Source organism: Typopeltis vanoorti, chromosome 5, assembly GCF_054136105.1.
Source record: "Typopeltis vanoorti isolate ZY-2024b chromosome 5, IOZ_Tvanoo_1.0, whole genome shotgun sequence".
Taxonomy (NCBI): Eukaryota; Metazoa; Arthropoda; class Arachnida; order Uropygi; family Thelyphonidae; genus Typopeltis; species Typopeltis vanoorti.
The window spans coordinates 27,765,901-27,791,804 of NC_143553.1; the positions used below are offsets into that span (position 1 = coordinate 27,765,901).

The 25,904-nt window shown below is 35.7% G+C and overlaps 1 protein-coding gene across 1 annotated transcript in view; it reads left to right on the forward strand.

Moving 5' to 3' along the window:
- The window catches only part of LOC150106274 (coiled-coil domain-containing protein 125-like), a 272,049-nt gene that overhangs the window by 184,191 nt on the left and 61,954 nt on the right, over positions 1-25,904 (forward strand). Inside the window, exon 7 of the mRNA XM_090392299.1 lies at positions 3,650-3,757. Coding sequence (XP_090248425.1) covers positions 3,650-3,757 — 108 coding nt within the window. The remainder of the gene's footprint in view (positions 1-3,649; positions 3,758-25,904) is intronic.

The window sequence follows — 25,904 nt, forward strand, 5'->3', positions numbered from 1 at the left end:
AAATTAAATAGGATGCCGTCAGAAGTGCCAATCGTTGAAGCTTAGGAAATAATTTTCTTTTCTATTTTAAGTGTATCTCTTTTACACATAAAGAACTCAATGGATCTGTTGACTAGATCAGAATGTTTTGTGTTGAGATGTTGGGCTAGTCACCATGGCTTCAGAGCTTTATTTCTCAGAACAGTAGCACAAATGACACATTGAGTTTGTGGTAATTGGTTAGTGTCAGTGCGTTATATGAAACAAAATTTTAAATAGCTCTCCTTGTACTTACGAGTGAATGCAGACTTTTTCTTCCATGTGCTGGTAGTTTTCCCCACCTTTTGTACATCCTGGAGATCGTTGTATAGGCTTGAGGTGGATGATTCGCTATTTGTTGCATCACAAACACCTTCAATACGAGATTTCTTAACACCAAAATTAAACAAAGTCCCTTGTCTCTTATTCATATTAAAATCGAAATCTGTAAGCCTATTACTTTTAAAAAATCACAGCACTCGGGTTTCAAAACAAGCACTTACACACTGCATTGTGAACTTGAAGAAACAGTATTCAGTATTACTAGATTTGAGAAAACCGGATACCAGACTGCTTTGATCTTCAATTACAGTGGAAAAATTTTCTTTATACTTCTTTGCTGATTTTTACTGACATTTTCAACACAGATGTTAATTCGTTCAGTTTTGAGAACAGAGAATACGCCACCGATTGTTGTAATTGACTTGCGGACAATTTTTATGACCAGTCATAAACAGCGGTATTCCCTTTCCCGAATGTTGAAAGATTTCAATGTCTGAAAATTCCCAATCATTCATGAATACTTCCATGTTTAAAAATATACGGCTTGGTCACCAACATTTGCTACACGGATGCAATTTACGAATATTATTCTCCTCAGAATATTATTATTATTATTATTATTTCGTGACACCTTCAAGGAGTCCAAAGACTCATTAAGGGAAGTCACCTACTCTACAACTCGCCGTCTCCACCACTTCCATCCATCACCATCATCTACATCTGTTTCCACTATAAAATATTTATTCATGAAAAATGCTTAGAAAACTAAAATGACAAATTCCAAGAGAACTTCTCACGGCCTGGTATAATTGATGCCAGAGCCCGGTACCAGGCCTCAGACCAGCAGTTGAGAAACACTGACTTAGACAGTGCCCTATGTAGGCTGTTATACTCTAACCCCCTCCTTGCACAACTTGGCAGTACTAATGCATAACAGAAACCTGACAAACAAGAACAGCTGTTATCTTCATTTCTCTCAATTATTTTCATGGAGAGGGAGTTTGTAATCATCAATATGGATTATGCCATGCTCACTCCATAGCAGATTTCCTAGTCACTCTTATTCACCTTTGAATGTATGCTATGAAAGAGTTTTGAGAATCATCTCTTATGGCACATTTGGGATGTTTGATTGGTTCTGGCATGGAATACTTATCAAGCTGTCAGTTTATGACATACTTTCCATTCTTTGCAATTGAATCTCCAGATCCCTCTCTGGCTGTTTGCTGTGTGTTATGGTAGATTGTTTCTACTCTTCAGATTATGCCGGCCTGGTTGGCCGAGTGGTTATCATATCCGCTCTCCAGCCGAAAGGCTGCGGGTTCGAATCCTGCTGTAGGCATGGATGTTTGTGATTGTCTGTGGAAATATTAGTGGTGGTCGGTGACAGCAGATGGTGCTGGTGTAGTTGCAGTCAGTTGGTGGAGGTAGGATTGTAGAGCCGGTGCCCTCCCTTGATGAGTCTTTGGACTCCCTGGAGGTGTCAAATAATAATAATAAATAAACATTTTACTTTGTGCCTTTCCAATTTATAATGATATACTTATGATCTTCACTTACTGACCACAAATGAGTCATTGCTATTCATTGCTTTGCTGATAACAGACAACATTCCTCTCTCTCTCTCTCTTGCAAACCTCATGGTAATTAAATGATGAAAGTTTTGATATCTTCTTTAACACACTGCCTTAAATACTGATCTTAGTGTTCTTCAGTGTGGTGAGGGTAACCTAGCAAACTCCATTCTTACTAAAATAGTCCTGTCTTATTTCTTGTAATAAAGATCTCACTTCACTTTCACTTATCTTTGTTAATCTGATTTCCAGTCAAGATCAGATTTCTCTTTCAGATTGAGTTATAAGGAGCACCACTGATATCTTTCTTCACTACTGATATCTTTCACTGATTCTGGTTCTTTAGCCTGAACAGATGAATAGTGTTATAGTTTAATATTAATAAGTGCAAGGTGTTGCATTTTGGAGTGCAGAAATAAGGCTGCACTCCAATATATTGATGGAACTGTGCTTCAGGAATTCGGAGATTTGAGGTAATAGCTGACTGGACTGAAGTTTAGAGAGCACATTGCAAGTGTTCTGAAGACTGCATGTTGCATTAGCACTATGATAAGAGATACACTGGCATATAGGGATTGGGAGGTGTTGTGCCACTCTATAAAGTGCTGTCAGACCACACTTGGACTATTCTGGTCATCTATTTTTCATTGTGATGTGGAAACATTGGAGAAGGTCAAGGAACAAGTGATTAAGGCAGCATCAGGACTGGAATGTTGGTTATGGAGATGTTAAAGGAATTTACAGTTTGTTAGACAGGAAGAAAAGAGAGGTGATATGATAGAGATGTTTAAGTTAGATTCTATCAGATTAATATAGATGGGAATATAAAAAGAAGAGAAAAACAAGAAGCCTTAGTAGATGTGTTAGGGTGTGGTGAAGAAGGATGTCAAAAGTATATTTTTCATGGAGAATTGTGGGTGAATGGAATACATAGTTAGAATGTGTTGTGAATACAGGTTATGTTAAGGATTTTAAGGTTCAGTATGACAAATATTTGAGCCTCCCACAATGAGCCTGCCGATTTCATGGAGATTGGTGTGATAATTATGATAATTGAATATACTCTTCAGTATTTTGGATGTTGGAAGTTTTTTCCCCACTTGGTTAGACTATAATAAATTTAGTTTAATCCTTTATCCAAGTGTAAGCAAACGAAGTTTGCACCTGAAGTATCTTCAGGACTGAGGCAACTCGTAGTAAAGGTGGACTAAGCTCTCATCACAAGAGGCTTTCGCAAGGAGTATATCCCTGGATGGGACAATAGGTTGAAGCAATAAAATTGAAAAAAGGGGGGATCATTAATTTATAATACAGATGTGAGTATATTATACTGGACAAGAATTAACTTTGTTTTCATCCATATTTTGCAATAGTATAAACAAGTTTTCCTCCTGGAAGTAATTCCCATCATGAAATATGATTTTACATATGATTTCTGAAATTGGTGTGGTAGGGCAGCTGATTTCATAAGTTGTTCTTGTATCAACAGAGAAAATGTTAGGACTCTCTCTCTTTCTCCCTAACCCCCCTCTCCTATGGGGAAACAGCCACTTGGCTGTGTCCAAGGACATTTTTTTTTTAATCAGCTGCCATTTGTATAAGTAGCTTAGTTGTGAAGATATTTGAATACTTCTCTTGCAAGCTTTTGTATATGTTGACTAAGGTAAAATATGTTTGAAAACAAGAATATTATTTCTTGTCAAATATAATGTGCTTGTTGATTTTGTGGTTATATGATGGCAAGCTAATGTGTGGTAATTGGTTTTTATTTGAAGCTTGGAATTTTAGGGGCTTGTACATGCCGTGGAACTCAACAGCAGCCCTGTAGTTGTGCCAGAGCAGCTTGTGTGAAACAGCGATATGTTACAGATCTGAGTACAGAGGTAAGATTTGATTATAAAAATAGTTATCATTGTTTTGTATGCTGTGAAATATGTTGTGGAATATAAACATGAAATCACCATGGCCTCTGAAAGGATCATTTACATCTCTACAATTTTTTTATTCAGCAGAGACAGATATGTGTGTTACACCATGTAACAAGATGCTGTCATTGTTATAAAATCTTCGTTTTAGGTGCCATATACATATATATACATATATACTGTAAACACCTTTATATATACATATAAAGGTGTTTCCAGTTTTTGTAATAATTTATACACCTGAAGAAGTCGGCCTTCCAACAAACTAGTTGTTTTAATTAGAGTTTTTAACTTATTTTATCTCAGTGTTCCTAGTCAGTAAAATTATGATTTTAAAATGTCTACAATCTGAGTAAATACAAGTTACAATATCTATTTACCTTCTGACGAGGTTACTCTACAATGCATTAAGGAGTATCAAAAGATTCTGGAAAAGATTGGACTTTTCATAAACATGTTAGTCTTATTTGAAAAGATGCAAGTTCCACTCTATCATCTCCAAGTTTTTACAATTCAATGAATCTATTCGCACAAAACATGCACATAATATTTATCTTAAAGCAAAACTTGAACTGTTAAATGAAAGGATTGCAGACCCTAAATATATTTTAGTGTCTGCAATCCTTGCAATGAGGTTAAAAACAACAGAATGAGGTTTCTTGAAATGAGGTTAAAAACAAGCTCACACCATGCTTCTAGATCCCAATACATCAATAATCTGTCTCTCATTATGAAATTTAATCGCCTCAAACAGGAACAAACTCGTCCATCTTCAATTGGTTTACAAGACCTAAAAAATGTTGTCATAAACAAATCCTCACAAACCATTTTTTTTTCAGCAGAAATTAGCATACTGTCTAAAGGGCTCAACTTTGTCTCGTCTCTTATCTGTATTCCGAAGGAACTCTTTCTAACCAAAGTAGAAAAGGCTGCCTCACATCTCCCAAAACAAGTAGCGAACCTACTCAGAATTGAAACTATTTTTACAATAAACAACAGTCGTTGGCCTGCAGATAATTTATCTCATGCTGAAAGAAAAGCTATCCACCATCTTCGTAATAGCAACGACATTATTATCCCAGCAGACAAAGGTAATGCAACTATCATCCCAGACAGATCCGATTATCGTTCCAAGATCAACAATTTATTAATACCTGATACTGACTCTCTTTTATGAAATGACCCTACGAGGGAACTTCATAACCGAACCAACCTTCTGAAATCAATTTCAGAACTTCCAAGACACAGCAGGCTATCTCTCCGTTCTCTTCATCCCCTAATTCCTCGTTTGTATGACCTTCCGAAGATTCACAAAGCAGACACACCTTTAAGACCAATAGTTGAAGGCATTGACTCGCCTACTTACAACCTGTCCAAATACCTTGCCTCTCCCTTAAATCATCTCATTGGTAATTCCTCCTCATATATCAAAAACTCTGAAGATTTTATATCTAAGGTAAAAAATTTACAGCTCAAGGAATCTGACAGAATGGTTAGTTTTGATATCTTCTCTCTCTTTACAAATGTCCCCATAGATGAAGTCCTCAATCTACTAAAAAACAAAGTTTCCAAAAAAATTTTTGCCCTATTAATGCATTGCATGAACTCCAGCTATTTCTCATTTGAAGGAAAAATCTATAAACAAACCAGCGGCTTAGCTATGGGCAGCCTGTTATCTCCAGTGTTAGCCAATATATTTCTAGAAGACGACTTTGAAGAAAGAGCTATTTCATGCACTATATTAAAACCCAAACTGTGGCTGCGATACATGGATGATATCTTCCTCATCTGGGAATATAGTCAAGAGGACTTACAAACCTTCCTAGATCATTTGAATAATCATCACCAAAACATGAAATTCACATCGGAACTAGAGATGAACAGTGTCCTTGCCTTTCTAGATTTAACATCACTAGGATGCCTGATTGTCTCAAATTTTCAATATTTCGGAAAACAACTCACACAGATAGATACTTACATGCCTCCTCTCATCACCTCCCTCTGCAGAAACTCTGTATTATTTCCACTCTGGCCCATCGGGTGAGATCTCTAATTTCAGAAGAAGAAGATCTTCAAATAGAACTTAAACACTTCAAAAGCACCTTCTTAAACAATGACTACTTACCTCAAAGCATTACTAACCGTCTATACCCACGTCTCCAACCTCGGCAAGAAGATAACTGCAATCCTATTGCACACATTCAATTACCATTTGTAAGTTCTCTATCACCAAAATTGGCAAAAATTATGAAGAAATTTATGATTAGAACTTACTTCACTATCCTACCAAAACTTCATTCTTACCTGAGTCAACCCAAGCCAAAACACAACTAACTTCAGTTCCCAGGAGTTTATAAAATCATCTGCAGTTAGGGAAAACCATATAATTGGCAAACCGATAAGTTGGTCTCACTACGTCTCGAAGAGCAATAACGTGATATATCTTATAAAAGAACCTGTGCAAGCGCCCTCTCCAGTCATGTCCTTTTCTCTGCCAACTCTAATTTAGAAGAGTGTCAACACCAGATAGACTGGAATCTTACCACTAATATCCATAAATGTGCTGACGAACTAGAAAGACACATCTTAGAATCAAAAGAAATATTTCTGGATCCCTCACACATGAACAGTAATCTAAGCTATAGCTTACCTGACTCACACAGCGCAGTGATTCAGTTCTGGTGCTCTCGAGATAGTTGCCACTCACTAATGCCTCACGCGGACACCAGTTCAAATTTGACTATTGTTATTCCTAATTTTTATATGAGAAGTTTATACGAAACTAGTTGTTTTTTAATAAAGTTTTTAACTTACCTCATCTCAGTGTTCCTAGTCAGTAAAATTATGATTTTAAAATATATATGTGTATATATATGTAAAGATATATAATACTAAAATTATCTAGTAAGAAGTAGTTTTATGCTTTTTTTATGGCAGTCCATGTGGTAGTATATATTTCTTAATGTATTTTACTGCCTAATTTTAATGTGAATTAAACATGCCATGATAAAAATTTCTCAATGAAACTTAATAACAGCAAATATATATAAAAATTTAACCACATTATAGAATATAGTTCTTTCATCATCAGAGTTAAGTTTTTTATATAACTGTGTTATACATTGTACAGTGAACAAGAAGCCTCAGAAAGAACAGGTGTTGGATTATCTGATTGGCTTCAGGTAGACGGGAAGGGTTAGGCAAGAATGCTTTATTTTTCCTTACCTATTTAGTATCTATGCTGAGGACATGCATGTAGCATTGAATGAGCTTAAGACAGGAATTAGGATAGTTGGCAGATTGATCAATAATCAGAGGTATGCTAGTGATATGGTACTCCTTTGTAATGACAAGGGAGAACTATGATGAATCCTTGATTGGCAGAGTTAATGAGATCAGCAAGAACAGAGGACTTAAACCCAACCCTTGCAAGGCAAAGATGATTCTCAAAGCAAATATAGACAGGGAAACTCCTGAGAAACAAGTGTACCTTAATGGAGAAATAATTGAGGAAGTTGGCAAATTTGAGTCATTAACATGAAGAATCACTGTTGATAAGATATCAGAAGATTATCAGTGGTTAAAACAGCTATCAGATGAATGTCTAATATCTAGAAGGGTGGATCTATCTCCACAGGCAGCTGAGGATTCTGAATGAGCTGTTTTTTCAATAGTGGCTTATGGATGTGAAACATAGAACCTAAAGAAGTCTTGATAGGAAAAGGATAGATGCTTTTGAGATGTGGTGTTACAAGATCTCATATACTGAAATCTGCATAAATGGATACGTGCTAGAAATGATCAGTAAGATTTCCTAAGAGTACTCGCAGAAGAAAGCTGAAATACTTTGGACACATTGAAAGAATAGAAGGAGGACTTCTCAAAACAGTAATAGAAGGTAAAGTTCCTGGAAAAGAGGAAGTGGTAGACACTCGGTGAGATGGATGGATGAAGTGACTGGTCTTCAGAATTTAAGCCTCCAGAAAAGCATACAAAAAGACCACCTAGTAAGGACTGGTGTGGCACATCACCAAGAAGCAGAGTGACCATATGGCATCTCATGATGTCCAATTAATCTATAGATGGATGCATTCTCATTTTATAATTATTTGCCATTATTGCTTTGTTCAGTAATTATTTGTTAGTTCTCATCCTGATCAAGCATTAGTCCCTTGTGGAATATTAAGAAGATGCAGTTTCCCAAAACTGAGATAAATGCAAACACTCACATCTCTTAAAATTCAGTTCTAAATAAGTCTGAAGTCTCTACTTATTAATTAATCTCCATGAGATCAGTAGACTCGTGGACAGGCTCACTAAACCAGCAGTACATCTTTAGATTAATGAATTATCCTAGAATTCATTAATTCATTCATGCTCTTCACATTTCACAATATATTATGCCAATGCATTCTGCTTGCCCACCACCTCTCTCTCTCTCTCTCAAAAAAAATACTCATCACTATCCCTTGTTCATTATACTGGTTCCTTACTTATACTGGTTTTTTATACATTATATCTTGTTCATTATATCATTATACTTCTAGTTTGAACAGTCTCGTTCTTCTTCTGCTCTGTGTATAATTCATTCAGGGCTGATCCAAGAGTATCTGATGCCCCTAGCAAATAAAATTTAGGTGCCCCTATACATTGTCTTGATATATATATTTTGCCATACTCATACAAGTACACGTACAAGTCTGGCTCCCTGAAGTCTTAGCACCCCTAGGCGATTGCCTAGATTCGCTTAATGATAAAACCAGCCCTGAATTCATTTAGTATTAGTCTAGTAAAACTTATTAACAAAGCATAACCTCCTTTCATGCGATAATTGAGTCTTTTTCTGAAGAATTGATAAGGATAGAGGATTCCAACAATTCTTAAGGAGATAAGATATTAAATTTTTCTAGTCCCAAATTCCCATTAAAAAAAAATGAATGTGTATTGATGTTTGTCTTTATGGCTGCAGTTCAATATATGCATCTCCTTAAAGTAAGACAGGTTCAAAAGTGTAAAGAGTTTAATAAACACTAGAGAAGATGAGGATCCAAATGTTCTCTCCTTCTCTTCTCTTCTTTTAGTGGAAGCAAATAGAAGCCTCATTTAAAATTCATTTCACATAGAAACAAATTTTCCAGGGGTCATGTAGTAATCAAAGCCAAATAACTGGAAGGAGACCTTCACATCACCTTTAAGCCATGTGGAGAACTGACTGCAGCTTCTGACCTAATGTCCAATCTTCACGTTCATGTGGTGTGCCCCCATTAGTAAATATCCACTGGATACTGATTGAATGAGGATGGGCTGAAAAATTTGAGACTTAGCCGACCAAATTGTACTCTATTGGCTTAAATCACAAATAATATGATGGTGCAACATGATGAAATTTCATGCCGGCTGGGACAGCATCCAATTAAACAAGACTCTTGCTGTTTTCATCGGGGAACCAAGACGAGTAGTGAAAAGTCAGCTACTAGACTCAAGCTCAACCTCTAGCAGAAGAAAAACAAAACCTACATCAGTATAAGAATTATTAATGGAAAGGAAATTGAGCTTACAGAAGAAGAAGAAAAGTACTATGTAGTCTTTGACATGACTAAAAGAAGACAAAAACAAATGAGATTGTACTAAATAATGAGTATAGGATGTATATTCGGACAATAATGATCAAGGGAAGGAAGGAGTAGCAATAGCATTCAACACCAAACATGAAGATAAACTTCTTGATTGGAAGGCAGTTTCAAATAGTTATGTGGGCAAACTTCAAAATGAGGAAATGGACAATGAAACTTATTTGTGTCTATGGTCCCACAAAAGGATCTCCTAAGGAAGAAGTAGAGGAATTTTTCAAATCACCAGAGCAGGCAGTTGACATAAAGAAAATGGAAAAATGGTATGTGTTGGTGATCTAAACAACAAAGGTAGGAAGTGAATCCAACCAGGCATATAGAAATAAAATGTTTTGGGAAAATAATAACAAGGCTAATAATAAGTAAGTATATGCTGGATTTCTGCTCAGCATGTGGACTAATCATTACTAACACATGTTCCAACATAAAGATATGCATTCATGTGGGGGAGAAGATACAAGAAATAAGAAAAGCCTTACTGAGTGTGTTGTTGTTGATAGTGATATCTTCATGCTGATTCAGGATACAAGAGTGTACAGAGGATGTGAAACTGGAACACCATCACTTAGTTTTAAGTAGGATAAAACTGAATAGCACATTGAAAAGAACAGTATGCAAGGAAGTTTTAAAAACTAATTAAAGTTGAGCACCCTCTTACAGGTAAATTGTAGACTCAACTACACAAAAATACTATTGAAGAAAGAATGAAAAAAGTTTGAAAACAAAAACCAAATCTTGTGGTCTCGGTGGCAAACTCTGAAAAAAAAAAAAAACTGTGATTGATTCAGCTAGGAAGGCATGGGATGAAGTAGTTTTCAAGGATAGAAAAATAAGAATGTCATAGTGGACTAAAAATCAGTCCTAGAAATAAAGAGAGCATACTGAATATTCCTAGCAAATAAGTCTGCAGGTAGCCTTAAAAGAATACAGAGAAAAATGTAAGAGAGCAAAGCTATGTGAGAAAGTAGCTAAACAAAAGTCATGGGAAGACTGGTAAGAATATAGAAGGTAAATATCAGGAAGGTGGTAAAATGTTCTGGAGGCTATTGAAAAAAAGTTAGAAATGGAGGAAAGAGTACTGTAAAAGGAATCAAAGATGATAATGGTGACAAAGATGACATGGAAACTGAAGACAAGGATATCCTAGATGTCTGGAGTAATTACTTTGAAAGACTGTTAAATGAAACAAGCAGTCGACAGAACTGTAGTAGAAAATTTTCATTAGAAATGCAAAGAGGAGTACATATCAATACTTGAGGTTGAAAAAGCTGTCAAAAACTTAAAATGTAGAAAGGCAGCTGGAGTAGATGATATTCAACCAGAAATGCTCAAATATGGAGGTGCAAAAGTTTTGCAGTGGCTACACTTCATAATTCAGAGGGTCTGGTCAAATGTTGATTCCAGTTGATTGGAGCAGAGCTCTCAATAGTACCCATCTATACAAAAGGGAATAAAACTGAATGTGAGAATTACAGAGGACTTTCTATACTAAGTATTCCATGGAAGATTTATGCAACAATACTGGAAAAGAGGCTGAGAAATTTTATGGAAGAGAAACATGAAGAAGAATAAGCTGGATTCAGGCCAAGTAGAGGTTGTTAAGATCAGATATTCACTTTATGACAAATAGTTGAGAAATCAGTACTTGAGTTTTGTAGATCTGGAAAAGGCATGTGACAAGGTGCCCCGAGAAAAAACTACAGTTTTATGGGGTAAATGGAATGTTATACAGGGCAATACATAGTTTATATTTAAGTTATGTCAGCAGTTAGAATTGAAGGAAATACAGGAAGAAGGTTAGATGTAAGTAAAATCAAGGTTAAGGCAGGGATGCATATTATCTGCACTCTTATTCATTACCTATATGAATCACATTATGAAAGAAATTGGCATTAAACCTTATATTTAAGATCGGAGATATCAATCTGAGCATCTTTGCTTTATGCATATGATATACTCCTAAACACATCCATTGCAAGTTTCCATGATTCTCTGACTAAATTGAATAACAGCTGTAACAAATTTGGCATGAAAATTAACAGTAAAAGATAAAACTAGAGAAATATGCAGGAACATAGAAAACTTTAATTCATTCTTAATGGAGAACCTGTGAACAAGTAAAATTTCAGTTCTCATTATAAAAATTATGGAAACAACAGCCATGTTAGAGTAAAACTTCAGTTTAATATATACCAAAATAATCGCACTATGTTTCAACCTTCACATTAAGTTCATCATCTGGAGCACACACATACATATTTATATATATTGTGTGTATACACACACACACACACACACACACAAAGAAACAAGCTGCACTACAATCTACATAGTATGCTAAAGTTACACTGATTTGGTCAACCATTAAAACTATTGGGCTGACCTCTGGTAAAAAAAAATTAATTAATTAAATAAAATAAAAAAATATTACATCAATGCTAGAATCTGTTATTATTCTTTATTTGGTTACAAAAATAAATTAAGCTAGATAGCAACATGTTCACACGAAGTTACTCATATAAGTATATGTATAAATTAAAACAAAACAGTATGGATGGATAATTGCTTAGAGTCCAAATTCATGGTTTGCTGGAAGAACTAAGTGGGCTGAAATTTTTGTTATTGTTGTAATTATTGTTAAGATTAGGATGGTTAATCAAAATTTCACAGGTTTCTTTAAATTTGTGTTCATGCCAGGTACTATTCCAATCAATCTGGTGTAGGGTGTTAAGAGCATGATCTGAGTTGTCTGCTTCACCAAAATTGTTAAATTTAATGTGTTGTTTGTGCCCTTTTTTTTTACAGATAGGGATTGTACATCCAGTTTCACCAATATAAGGTAAGTTATAGGTGCATTAGATACAACAAACTCCAAGGTGAGGGAGAGGATCCTTAAATGGGTTAAATATATTTTTTTATACTTTCATATTTACAAATTTAGGAACACAACACACGTGTTGAAATGATTATTTTACTTATTATTAATAAAATAACACTTGATGTTTCGACCCCTGTATTGAGGTCATCATCAGAAAAATACATGTGTATATGAAGACAAGCTACATGCTCTTGCTCTCTACAAAGCTAAATAATATGCTGTTAATTGGTCTGTTACTTAGCCTGACCTCTAGTGGTAAAAAAAAAAAAAAAAAACAGTTTAAGTCCTCCCGTACTGAGCTTTGCTTCTGAACTTGTACCATTCAGGTTGCTATTGAATGTTAAAAAAAAAAAAAATCTTCACCAAGTCTTCTTGTAATGAGATTTTTCTTTGGCTTGTTCCGGTTGCTATAGTGGTTGTAAATGGGTCCTCCACATTCTTGGAATGGTTAGACTGTCATTTATGTTCAGATTAGGATTGTGTTTGAGCATCTCGCATGCTTCTTTAAATTTCCTCTCGAACCAGGTTTTAGTGCGGTGTAGGGAGTTGGTACCGTTCCAATCAATTCTGTGGCATTTCTGGAGTGTGTGGTCTGAAAGGCCGGTTTTTCCAAAATGGAGGTATTAATGTGTCATTTGTGTTCGTCTTTCCTAATTGGGATGGTTCTCCCTGTTTCCCCTATGTATGGTAAGTTACATGTGCATTGCATTTTGTAAACCCCGTGGGTTGGCTAGGTGTGGAAGAGGATCTTTGGAATAACTGAGTAGGTGTCTTAATTTTATCTGGGATTTAAAGGTGGTTTTGATGTATTTGTGTAGTGTTCTGTCAATTTTTTCTGAAATGCCTCTAATGTAAGGCAATGGCATTCTTGAAATCTTTTTTGTTTTTTGTGATGTCTCTGTGGAGGATCTTGTGAATAATTTTTTTTATATCCATTTTTTATAAATGTTTGGTTGATGATCTCGTATTCCTGGTTTAGAACTTGCTCGTTTGAATAAATAGTTTGAGCTCTGTGTTTAAGGGTGCTTATGACACCCAGTTTTTGTGTTGGGTGGTGGTAGGAATTTTTGTGTATGTACTGGCCTGTGTGTGTGTGTGGTTTGCGGAAGACTGAGAAGTAGAGACAGCCTGGGGAAGACGTGACAAGTATGTCTAGGAAAGGAAGAGAGTTATTTTTTTCTATTTCAATGGTGCATTGGATACGCCTGTCTTGTTTGTTTAGGTGGCTAAGGAATGTATTTGGTGCTTCACGGCCGTGGGGCCAAATGGCGAAAATATCATCAACGTATCTGAGCCAAATTTTGGGCTTTAGGCAAGCTGACTCTAGAGCTTGTTGCTCCAAGTCTTCCATATAAAAGTTAGCTATTGGGGGGAAAGTGGTGACCCCATGGCTGTACCTTCTTTTTTGAAGGTAAAAATTGTTTTGCCACATGAAATATCCGGAGTGGAGTACGTGGATAAAGAGGGCCGTGATGTCGTGTGGGAATATGCTCTGTAGGAGCACAATAGTATCATTGATCAGGACATTTGTGAAAAGGGCAGTTATGTCAAAGCTGACTAATAAATCCTGATCATTGAGTAATGTTTTTAATTTTGCTTATAAAATGTTGTGTATTTTTTATGTAGGAAGGGGCATGACCTACCAATTCCTCGAGTGTGACTGCTAATTTTTTGGCTAAGTGGTAATTCAGGCTGTCGATTCCTTCAACAATCGACATAGTGACATGTTTGTTTTGTGTATTTTTGGCAGGCCATAAATTCTGGGTGTGCAGATGTAATGAGGTATTAGTTTTTTGGTAGTTTCTTCTGGCCATCTGTTAATGGATTTAATTAATTCAGTTGTTTTCTTTTTGATGTGTTTCGTGGGGTTGTAGTTTACCATTTGGTAGGTGTTGTGGTTCGATACGAAACGGTTTATTTTTTCTATGTAGGTTGTCTGATCTAAAACAAAAGTAGCATTCCCTTTATCTGCTTTTGTGATTATAATGTCCTTGTTAGTTTTTAGGGATTTGACGACCAGTTTTTCCTTTTTGTTTAAGTTGCTGCTTAGTTTTTTTGTTTGCGTTTAGTATGCATGGTGTTTCCATATGTATTTTGTTAGCTAGATTGGCAGGGAGGGATCTTAGACCTCTCTTCATATGATAAATGATTTCCAGTTTGTTTACTGACTTTGGCACAATGGCTTAGTTTAGATCTTTTTCCAGTAGCAAGAGTTCACCTTGGGTGAGGTTGTAGCTTGATTTGTTAATAACCCAGCTGTGGTCCGATGGCAATTGATTGCTCCTAACTTTGGTTGTTTGTGATTGGCTGCTCCTTGTGATGTCGGTTTGTGATTGGCTGCACCTTTGGTTATGGCATCCTGATTGTCTTGTGCTTTCTTGCTGTTTTAGTGCTTGGAACTTCTTTATTAATTTTTCCTTGTTTTTGAGTAATAGCTGTGTGGCCATGTTGTCTGTGATCTTGTCTAAAATATCCCAAACTTCAGAATTAACGTAGCTGGATACTAATTTGAGTTGTAAAACTTTGGCTTGGACAGATCTAAGTTTTTTCATGCCTTGTGGATTTGTTCCCTTAACAACACTTTTTTCCAACCGAGCATAAATACAGAGCACTTTAGCTGATGTAAACTTCTTTTTTAGTTTAATGCAGTTGGGGATTAAGTTGCTGTCTCTACATCATTTCAGAAAGTCGATTAATTAGCAAGGAAACATGTATCTTTAGCTTACCGTAGATGCTGCTCTGCTTGTGGGTCAAATCTCCATGGATTATGTTGACTCTTTCTTTTCAGGTTACATGGTGATCAGCATTCATATTTACGTATTTATGGACACAAAACCCGTGTTGAAATGATTATTTTACTTATTATTAATAAAATAACACTTGAAGTTTCGACTTCTGTATTGAGGTCATCATCAGAAAAATGCATGTGTATATGAAGACAAGCTGCATGCTCTTGCTCTCTACAAAGGGGAAACAGGGCAGACCATTCCAGTTAGGAAGGACAAATGCAAACGACACATTAAATACCTCCATTTTGGTAAAACCAGCCTTTCAGATCACACACTTCAGACATACCACAGAATTGAATGTGAATGAAAAGGTACCAAGTCTCTACACCACACACCAAAACCTGGTTCGAGAAGAAATTTAAAGAAGCACGTGAAATGCTCAAAAGCAATCTTAATATGAACAAAAATGACAGTCTAACCATTCCAAGAATGTGGAGGACTCATTTACAACCATTATAGCAACCAGAACAAGCCAAAGAAAAATCTCAATACAAGAAGACTTGGTGATGATTTTTTTTTTTTAACATTCAATAGCAACCTGAATGGTACAAGTCCAGAAGAAAATCTTAGTATAGCAACCTGAACTGTACAAGTCCTGAAGAAAAGCTTAGTACGGGAGGACTTTAGCAGGGTTTATTGTGTTTTTGTTTTGTTTTTTTTGTTTTTTTATCACTAGAGGTCAGGCTAAGTAAAAGATCAATTAACAGTGTATTATTTACCTTTGTAAAGAGCATGTAGCTTGTCTTCATATACACATGTATTTTTCTGATGATGACCTCAATACAATGGTTAAAACGTCGTGTTATTTTATTAATAATAAGTAAAATAATCATTTCAACACATTGTTTTGTGTCCCTAAATTCGTAAATATGAGTGCTGATCACTGTGTAACCTTAAAAGAAAGAGTCATCATAATCCATGGAGATTTGACCCACAAGCAGTGCAGCCCCTACGATAAGCTAAAGATACGTGTTTCCTTACTAAATAATCGTCTAGCCTTTCTGAAACGATGTAGAGACAGCAAGTTAATCCCCAACTGCATTAAACTAAAAAAGAAGTTTACATCAGCTAAAGCGCTCTGTATTTATGTCCGGTTGGAAAAAAGCGTTGTTAAGGGAACAAATCCACAAGGCATGAAAAAACTTACCATCTGCCCAAGCCAAAGTTACAACTCAAATTAGAGCTATCCATTAATTCTGTTAATTCTGAAATTTGGGATATTTTAGACAAGATCACAGATGACATGGCCAAGCACCTATTACTCAAAAACAAGGAAAAATTAATAAAGAATTCCAAGCACTAAAACAGCAAGAAAGCACAAGACAATCAGGACACCATAACCAAAGTAGCAGCCAATCACCAACAACCAAAGTTAGGAGCAACCAGTCGCCATCGGACCACAGCCTGGTTATTAACAAATCAAGCTACAACCTCACCCAAAGTGAACTCTCGCTACTGGAAAAAGACCTAAATTACGCCATTGCGCCAAGGTCAGTAAACAAACTGGAAATCATTTATCATATGAAGAGAGGTCTAAGATCCCTCCCCGCCAATCTAGAGAATTTAAAGAAGCATGTGAAATGCTCAAACACAATCCTAATCTGAACAAAAATGACGGTCTAACCATTCCAAGAATGTGGAGGACCCATTTACAACTATTATAGCAACCAGAACAAGCTAAAGTAAAATCTCAATACAAGGAAAATTGGTGAAGATTTTTTTTTTGTTTAACATTCAATAGCAACTGAACGGTACAAGTCCAGAAGAAAAGCTTAGTATGGAAGGGCTTTAGCAGGGCTTATTGTTTTTTTTTTTTGTTTTGTTTTTTTTTAACCACTAGAGGTTAAGTAAAAGATCAATTAACAGTGTATTATTTACCTTTGTAGAGAGCAAGAGCCATGTAGCTTGTCTTCATATACACATGTATTTTTCTGATGATGACCTCAATACAGGGGTCGAAACATCAAGTATTATTTTATTAATAAGCAAAATGATCATTTCAACACTTGTTTTGTGTCCCTAAATTTGTAAATATGAATGCTGATGACCGTGTAACCTTAAAAGAAAGAATATGTTTTTTAATTTTATAGGTGGTTTAAAAGTGAAATTAAGATTATAATGGTGTAGAATTCTATTTATTTTTTCTGATAACACTTGAATGTATGGGATGACTACAGTTTTACATGTAATCTGTATTACATGTATTTTTTCATGAAATATTTTGAACAACTTTATTAATAGTATTTTTCTATAGCTATTATTTATAAATATATTGTTAATAATTTATAATTCTTGTTTAAGAGCTTGTTCATTAGAGTAAATTGTTATAGCTCTGTTTTTGAGGGTGTTAATGACCAAGTTGAAAGAATTAATGAGAGAATTAAACCAAGAACCAGTAATAGAAAAAATTAAAAAATATAAACATAAATGGATGGAACACGTTCAAAGAATGAAAACAGAAAGATTACCAAAACAAGCCTTAAAGTACAAGCCATTAGGAAAAAGAAAACCCGGAAGTCCTCTTAAACAATTCAACGATGACTTCTAAGGCCGGAACAGGCCATGCTAGGCCTAAATCCTTGATACGCATGATGATGATGAATGACCAAGTTTTTGCAAAGGGTGGTGACATGAGTTAGAATATATGTATTGGCAGTACGTGTAAGCTTGTGGTAGATGGTGAAGGATAGACTGCCTGAAAGATGATGTGTGACCAGTATATCCAGGAAAAAAAGCGAGTTCTGATTTTCAGTTTCAATAGTAAATTGTATGTACTCATGTTGTTTTTTCGAGTGGCTGAGGAAGGTGTTTAAAGTTTGGTGGTCGCCATGTGGCCAGATAACAAAAACATTGTCAATGTATCTAAGCCAAACTGTAGGTTTTAAAGTAAAGGAATCTATGCATGTTGGTCAAAAATTTCCATATTAAAGTTTGCAAATGGGGGAGGGGGATAATGGTGAGTACATAGTTGAATCTTCTTTTCGTATGCAAAAAATTATTTTGCCTCACGAAGTTAACCAGAACGTAGTATGTGGGCAAGGAGCCATAATGTCTGGCTGAAATTTGTTCTTAAGAAAAGAATCGTGTCACTGATTGGGACTTTTGCGAAAGGATAGAAATGCCAAAACAGACTAATAAATCATCTTTACCAAGTATTATGTTTTTAATTTTATTTTTTTTTAAGATTTTTTTATATGAAGTGTTGTGTGATCTTTATATAGGAGGGGGAATGACCTACCAACTCATTGAGTGTTGATGCTAATTTCTTTGCTAGATGATAATTTGGACTGTCTATACCCTCAATTATCAGCCAAAGGCAGAACGTTATGTTTGTGTACCTTGGGACCACTATATATTCTGGGAGAGCGGGTGTAATGGGGTAATAGTTTTTTAACAGTGTCCAATGGCCAAGAAGTGACGGACTTAAATAATTTCACAGTTTTTTTTTTTCCTAATCCTATTAGTCTGATTATAATTCACAAGTTGATAAGTTCTGTTATTGAAGATTAGTTGATTCATCTGATAAATGTAAGTTGATCTGTTCAGGATGACGATTGCATTACCTTTGTCTGGTTTTGTTATAATTATATCCTGATTAGCTTTTAATGACTTTACTGCTGTTAGTTCTGTTTTTGTAAGATTGCTACATTTAGCTTTCTTTCTATTCAAAACATTGCTGGTTTCTAAATTAATTTTATCAGCTATGTTATTTGGAAGAGACTTAATGTCTCTTTCTGTGTGGTATATAACATCCAGTTTATTAAAAAAGTTGTTGGTGCTGCTGCAAAGTTTAAGTCTTTATTAAGTAATGAAAGTTCACCATTATGATTATCATGTAACCATGAAGGAAAGGAGGAAAGGATTCAAATATTTCGGCTATTTAGGCACAGTTTTTAGTTTATTAGAATCACTTATTATCCTTAGTCGAGATGGCAAGTTAAATCTGGAAATATACAACAGAATAAGCAAACGTGGTGCGGAATTCAGGTAGAAATAAAGAACTTGATCAAACATTAGAGACCACAGATATGAGAATTCTCAGAAAAGTTATCAGCATGAATAGATGGCATAAATGGCAGAATCATATTAAAAATGACATTAGGAAGGAACTTGGCATTGTTTGCATTCAATAATGTGTGAACAGGGTTAATCTAAGATGGTCACTTAAATAGAATGGGAGAGGATAATTAGCAGAACAAGCGTTTGATGCTTATATGACAGGAAAATGTCCCAGAGGAAGACCATGGTCTAGGTGTATTGATTGTCAGAAGTACCCTAGAAGAACGTAATGCTAGATATGACAATATTGAAGTGCTGATAAGTACTAGATCAGTGATGGTGAACCTTTTTACCCAGGTGTGTCAAACATCTTTTTTTTAAATTGATGTTGTTGATGTGCCGCTTGCATACATGCATTATCTACATATTAACTACATAATCATAGTGACTTATACATATAATATTAGGCTATTTATTTAATAGGACATTGATATAAAATCTATGAATTCATATTGTACAATTAATTTAATAAAGTGAAATTACAAACTTACATTACATTTAATGACTTTTCTGTTGCTGAGTACTGGTAGAAAGTTGCTTTATAGAAGGACTATAGTGTGTACATTTTAATGCTACACAGGCAGTGCTCAGATCATTGCTCAGTCTATTTCTCCCTTTCGATTTGATATTATTTAAGGCAGAAAATAGAGTTTCACAAGAGTATGTAGAAGAGAAAATTGTTAGAAGACCTTTAGCAAAGATTTTAAAAGCATGAAGGTTTTCGGGAAGGCTATTCCTCACGCTTAGAATTTCACAGTCTGAATTTTTACACGCGGTATCATGCAGACATCCCTGCTCAAGTTCTTCTAATTCATTTCTAAGAGCAATAAACTTTCTTTTCCAGATAGGATTACATGGGAAGTCGGCTAGTTGCATTTCTAGATCTTTTAAATTCAACCACTCAAAGCCATCTAATTTAAGATCCATGAATTCTGTTTCATCTGGATACTTTATGAATTGGATTGTTTGTTCAAATAATTCAGTTCATAAAGTATCCTGTTGAAACAGAATTTGTTCAAAAAATTGCTCAAATCTAGAAGAAAACTGCTCAGTTTTCTTCTAGATTTGAGCAATTTGTTGCTCACGATTTTTGGGGCTGGTTTCGTTAAAAAAAAATTTTCACTCTTGAGAAATACTTAAAATTGTTACTTTCTAAATCACGTTGAAATATTTTGAGTTTATTCTCAAAACTCTTGATCGTGCCAAACATAACATCGACAGATTTTCTGAAACCTTGCAATTGTATATTAATTTCATTCAGGCGCAATGAAAAATCTGTGAAAAACATCAGCTTATTGAGCCAAGCAGAATCGTTCAACTGAGAAAATTCGTGCTCCATGCCCTTCGTATTTAAATATAATTTAATTTCATTTAAACATTCAACAAACCGTTCAAGTACTTGGTCTCGACTCAACCATAAAATATTATTGTACATTAATAGACCATTGTACACTAATTCAATTTCGCCTGAATTAAATTCTCGTTTGTTTAAAGCCCTGGTAGCAATAAAATTAGTTCAGTTTGTCGCAGGTGCTTAAGGGTCAAAGCTGTATAACTGAGAGGAGACCTCCACATAGCCTTTAAAGGAATGCGGAGAACCGACCAGGGCTTCTGACCTAATGTCCAATCCTCACCTTCTCGTTGTGCACCCTGCTGGGTATCTACTTTGATATTGAACGAACGAGGATGGGCTGGCAATTTGGGATTTAGCCGACCAAATTGTATTATTATTGGTTAAACCAAAATAAAAAATTATGGTTCAACATGACAAAATTTCATGCTGGCTGGGGCGTCGCCCAGTTAAACAAGGGCCCCGTTGTTTTTGCCAGGGAACCAGGGCAAACAGCGAAAAGTCAGCTACTGGAACAAATCTGAAAACAAACCCCAACTCAACATCACCAGAGTTAAAGATCGGTACTATCAACGTAAGAAGCCTGAATGGCAAAGAAATGGAGCTAGCTGAGGAATTAGATAAGTACCAGATCGACATAATAGCGGTGACTGAAACAAAAAAGACCAAAACTGGTGAGAGCTTTCTGAGCAATAAATACAAAATGTTATATTCAGGCAATAACAATCAAGGAAAAGAAGGAGTAGCCATAGTATTCAACACAAAATATGAGACTAATCTTCTTGAATGGCAGTCAGTCTCAAGTAGAGTAATGTGGCCAAATATGAGAATGGGGAACTGGACAATGAGACTTATTTGTGCCTATGGTCCCACAGAAGGTTCTACTAAGGTAGAAGTGGAGGAATTTTTTGACGCTTTAGAAAAAGCACCTGACACAATGAAAAAGGAAAAGGTGGTCCTTGTTGGGGATCTAAATAGCAGAGTAGGAAATGATTGTGAGACATATAAAAATATTTTGGGAAAATTTGGAGAAAAGAGCAGAGCTAATAATAATGGCAAATATCTGTTGGATTTCTGCTCAGGACATGGGCTAGTTATTACTAACACCATGTTCCAACATAAAAATGTGCACAAATTCACATGGAGAGAAGAAGCTAGGAATAAGAAAAGTCTCATTGACTATGTTATTGTTGATAGTGATGTTTTCTCCCTGGTGCAGGACACCAGAGTGTACAGAGGATTTGAAATTGGAAGCGATCACTATTTAGTCTTGAACAGGATAAAATTAAATTTCATATTGAAAAGAATAACATGTAAGAAAGTTTTAAAGCGAATAAAAGTTGAGCAGCTCTCAGATGTGAACTGTAGACTAAAATACAGAAAGATTATTGAAAAGAAAATGAAAGAGTTTGAGAACAGGAATCAAACCTTGGAGATTCATTGGCAAACTCTGAAGAAAACATTGATTGATTCTGCTAGAGAGGCATGTGGTGAGGTTGTATGCAAGGATAAAAAAATCAGAACTCCCTGGTGGACAGAGGAAGTTAAAGAGGCAGTGAAGGAAAAGAAGAAAACATATCAAAAGTTCCTGGCAAATAAGTCAGCTTTTACTCTTACAGAATACAGAGACAAATGTAAGAAAGCGAAACACTGTGTAAAACTAGCTAAACAAAAATCATAGGAGGACTTTGGCACTAATATAGAAAATAAATATCAAGAAGGTGGCAAAATATTCTGGAGGTTGTTGAGGAAAGAGTGCTGTAAAAGGAATTAGAGATGATAAAGGTGAAATGAAAACAGGAGAAAAAGATATCCTTGAAGTATGGAGTAATTACTTTGAAAAACTGCTAAATGAAACAAGCAGTGATGACAGCACAGTGATAAAAAAAACACTGACCAGACATGCAGTCAGGAATACATATCCATACTTGAAGTAGAAAAAGCCATCAAAGGTTTGAAATGTGGAAAGGCAGCAGGAGTAGATGATATTCGACCAGAAATGCTGAAGTATGGTGGTATAAAAGTCTTACAGTGGCTGCACTGCATAGTTCAGAAAGCCTGGACAGAGGGACGAATTCCCGATGATTGGAGTAGAGCTCTCATAGTACCCATATATAAAAAGGGAAATAAAACTGAATGTGAGAATTGCAGAGGTATTTCCCTATTGAGTGTTCCTGGCAAGATCTATGCAAGTATACTTGAGAAATGGTTGAGAAGAATTGTGGAAGAAAAGCTTGGTGAAGAACAAGCTGGATTCAGGCCAAATAGAGGCTGTCAGGATCAGATCTTCAGTTTACGACAAATAGTTGAGAAAGCATGGGAATATAACAAAGATCTGTATTTAAGTTTTGTCGATTTGGAAAAGGCATATGACAAGGTGCCAAGAGAGAAGATATTCAATACGCTGCAGTTATATGGTGTCAATGGGGCATTATATCAAGCAATACTTAGTCTTTATTTGAGTTGTAAGTCAGCAGTTAGAATTGAAGGAAGTACAGGAAGATGGTTTAATGTTAAATCTGGTGTGAGACAAGGATGTACATTATCCCCTCTGTTATTCATTATCTATATGGATCACATTATGAAGGAAAGTGGTATTAAACCGGATATCGAAATTGGAGATGTTAATGTTAGCTCTTTGCTTTATGCGGATGATGTTATACTTCTAAATAAATCCACTACAAGTCTGCAAGATTCTCTGACTAAATTGAATAGCTGTTGTAATAGATATGGTATGAAGGTCAGCAATAAAAAGACAAAGACAATGAAAATAGGCAAAATCATTGAAAATGTCAACTGTGTTGGGAATGGAGAACCTGTGGAACAAGTAAAACATTTCAGTTACTTAGGCACGATTTTTACTGAAGATGGTAAATTAAATATAGAAATAGACAACAGAATCAGCAAAGCCTGTATGGTGGGAAGTCAATTGAATAAATTCATATGGAATAAGAGAGAAATTAGTCGGAACACTAAATTAGCTGTATACAAGACAGTGTTCAAACCAGTTTTAACTTATGGATCTGAGAGCTGGGTCAGAAGTAAAACACTTGACCAGAAACTAGAGACTGCAGATATGAGAGTCCTGAGAAAGATTCGAGGCGTGAACAGATGGCATCAATGGCAATATCATATTAAAAATGAGGTTATTAGGAAAGAACTTGACATTGTCAGCATCCAGGAATGCGTTAGCAGAGCTAATCTCAGGTGGTATGGTCACTTAAATTGAATGGGAGAGGAAAGAATAGCAAAACAAGTGTTCTCTGCCAGGTTGGCAGGAAAACGACCAGAGGAAGACCAAGATATAGGTGGATTGATACGGTACAAAGTGCGTTAGACGATAGAAATATAAGATCTGATAATGTTGGAGTCTTGACAAGTAACAGACTGATTTGGAGGAAAATTGTAGATAGGAAGTTAGTAATGATGTAAATTTTTCATGTAGTACTGTCATATCCTGTACACCCCTTGAGGGTACATGGCAGGAATTTGATGATGATGATGACCTTTGTCACAATTCTCATCACATCATCCAAATCTTTTAAGCCTGATTTCACACACAGTGTGTCTCCTGATGTATAATACAATAGAAACAAACCAGGGGATGACCAACATATTCTGTAAATTGTTTGATAAAACAGCATTACTGCTAACCATATTAGGTGCGCCATCAGCTGTAATCGAAAATTTTTTCGATAAATCTATTTGTTTCTCACGGAACACTTTAACAACACAGTCGCATATGTTTTTTACTTGTCGTGTTTTGAGGTAAATTTTCCAACTTTATTATTTCCTCGTGCATAGAATCACCGTGAACATACCTTGCAATAATAGCCAATCGAGCTGATGACGTAATATCTGTAGTTTCGTCGAGACAAATGGAAAAACAACGGCATGAGTTCAAGTCTTGTTATATTTGATTTTCTATACTAGCATTCATTAATATAACTCTGTTTTTAATAGTATTCCTACTTAATGGTAATTCTTTCATGTGCTTTATAATAGCTTCCTTCTTCTCATCAATGGCTACTCCCATCCAAGAAAATCAAAAAAATATTGAAACCAACAAACTACAACCCCCCCCCCCTTCACAACAAGGATTACTCTAAATCCATCACCATTCCCTACATCCAAGGCACCTCGGAAAAAATTACCAAAATCCTAAAAAAAATGACTTGACCTCCTGTTACAGACCTTACAGAAAATTGGCATCCCTTATCCACTCCACTAAAGACCAACCACTTCCCCTAGCCCTACCTGGTGTATACCAGGTCCCTTGCAGCTGTAAACTTTGGTCAAACAGGCAGGACAACGAATATCAGAATTTCAGAACACAAGGACTACATCCGGTTTCACAAGTACAGCCACTTTGGTCTTGCAGACCATGCAATGCCACAGAATACAGTGGAAGAAAGCTACAGTAATACACCGTAGCAAATACAAATTCGAAGGACTATTCATGGAATCAGCCTCAGCCCTAAGAAACTCTCCAAACCTCAACAAATTTGGTTGTATGAGACTGCCCCAAATTTGGGAGGCTTACATCAGCAGACCTTCAGCCCAACGGCCAAGAACACCTACATAGCCTGCTAGGGGGCACCATCAGAACTTTTTAGGAGAACAATAGCTTCATCACTTCATTCTCAGTTACTGTGTTGTAGTGCCTACGTGCACGTGCCTTTTTTGTAAGTTCCTTTTGAAGATGACAATGTGATGTTACCGAAATATCAGAAATATTTATTAAAGTGTAATTTAATTTATATTCTTATCTACATTGTCAATTCTTTAAGTGATTTAGTAATAGCTTCCTTATTATGAAAGTCCTAAAATAAAAATGGTGCGCACTTTACGAAAGCTTCTTTAATATAATCACCATTACTAAGTGGTTTCCCATGTTCAACAATAGTATGTGAAATACTGTAACTTGCAGCTACTAAATTTGAAAGTCCTGAAACAAATTTAATTAAAGTCCCTGATTGTGATTCTGCCAGTTTTGGATGTTGCGATATGTACTCTTTGCGTTCTTCAAAAGTTTTTTCTAAGAGCCATTTGTGCTTAGTTTCAAAATGTCTTCTTACATTCCAAGTTCTACTCACAGATAGCTCACCACACAATTTACAGAGAACTTTATCACCTCTATCAATAACACCATATTGTTCAGTCCAGGCATCTTGGAAATTTCTTCCACTTCCTTTCTGTGATAATTTTAGTTTTTTATTAGTGCTCGCTGCCATTGTAAAAGGGTTCACAAATTAAAAAGGAGCACAATTATATACAGCGGTAATTAAGCAGCAATAATTAATAAGAACTAACAATTACTGGAAATGAATTATACACCAGCAACTCAAATTACTTAAGTGGCAGACCATGCAAGACTACAACTACTTCTTTCAGCAGG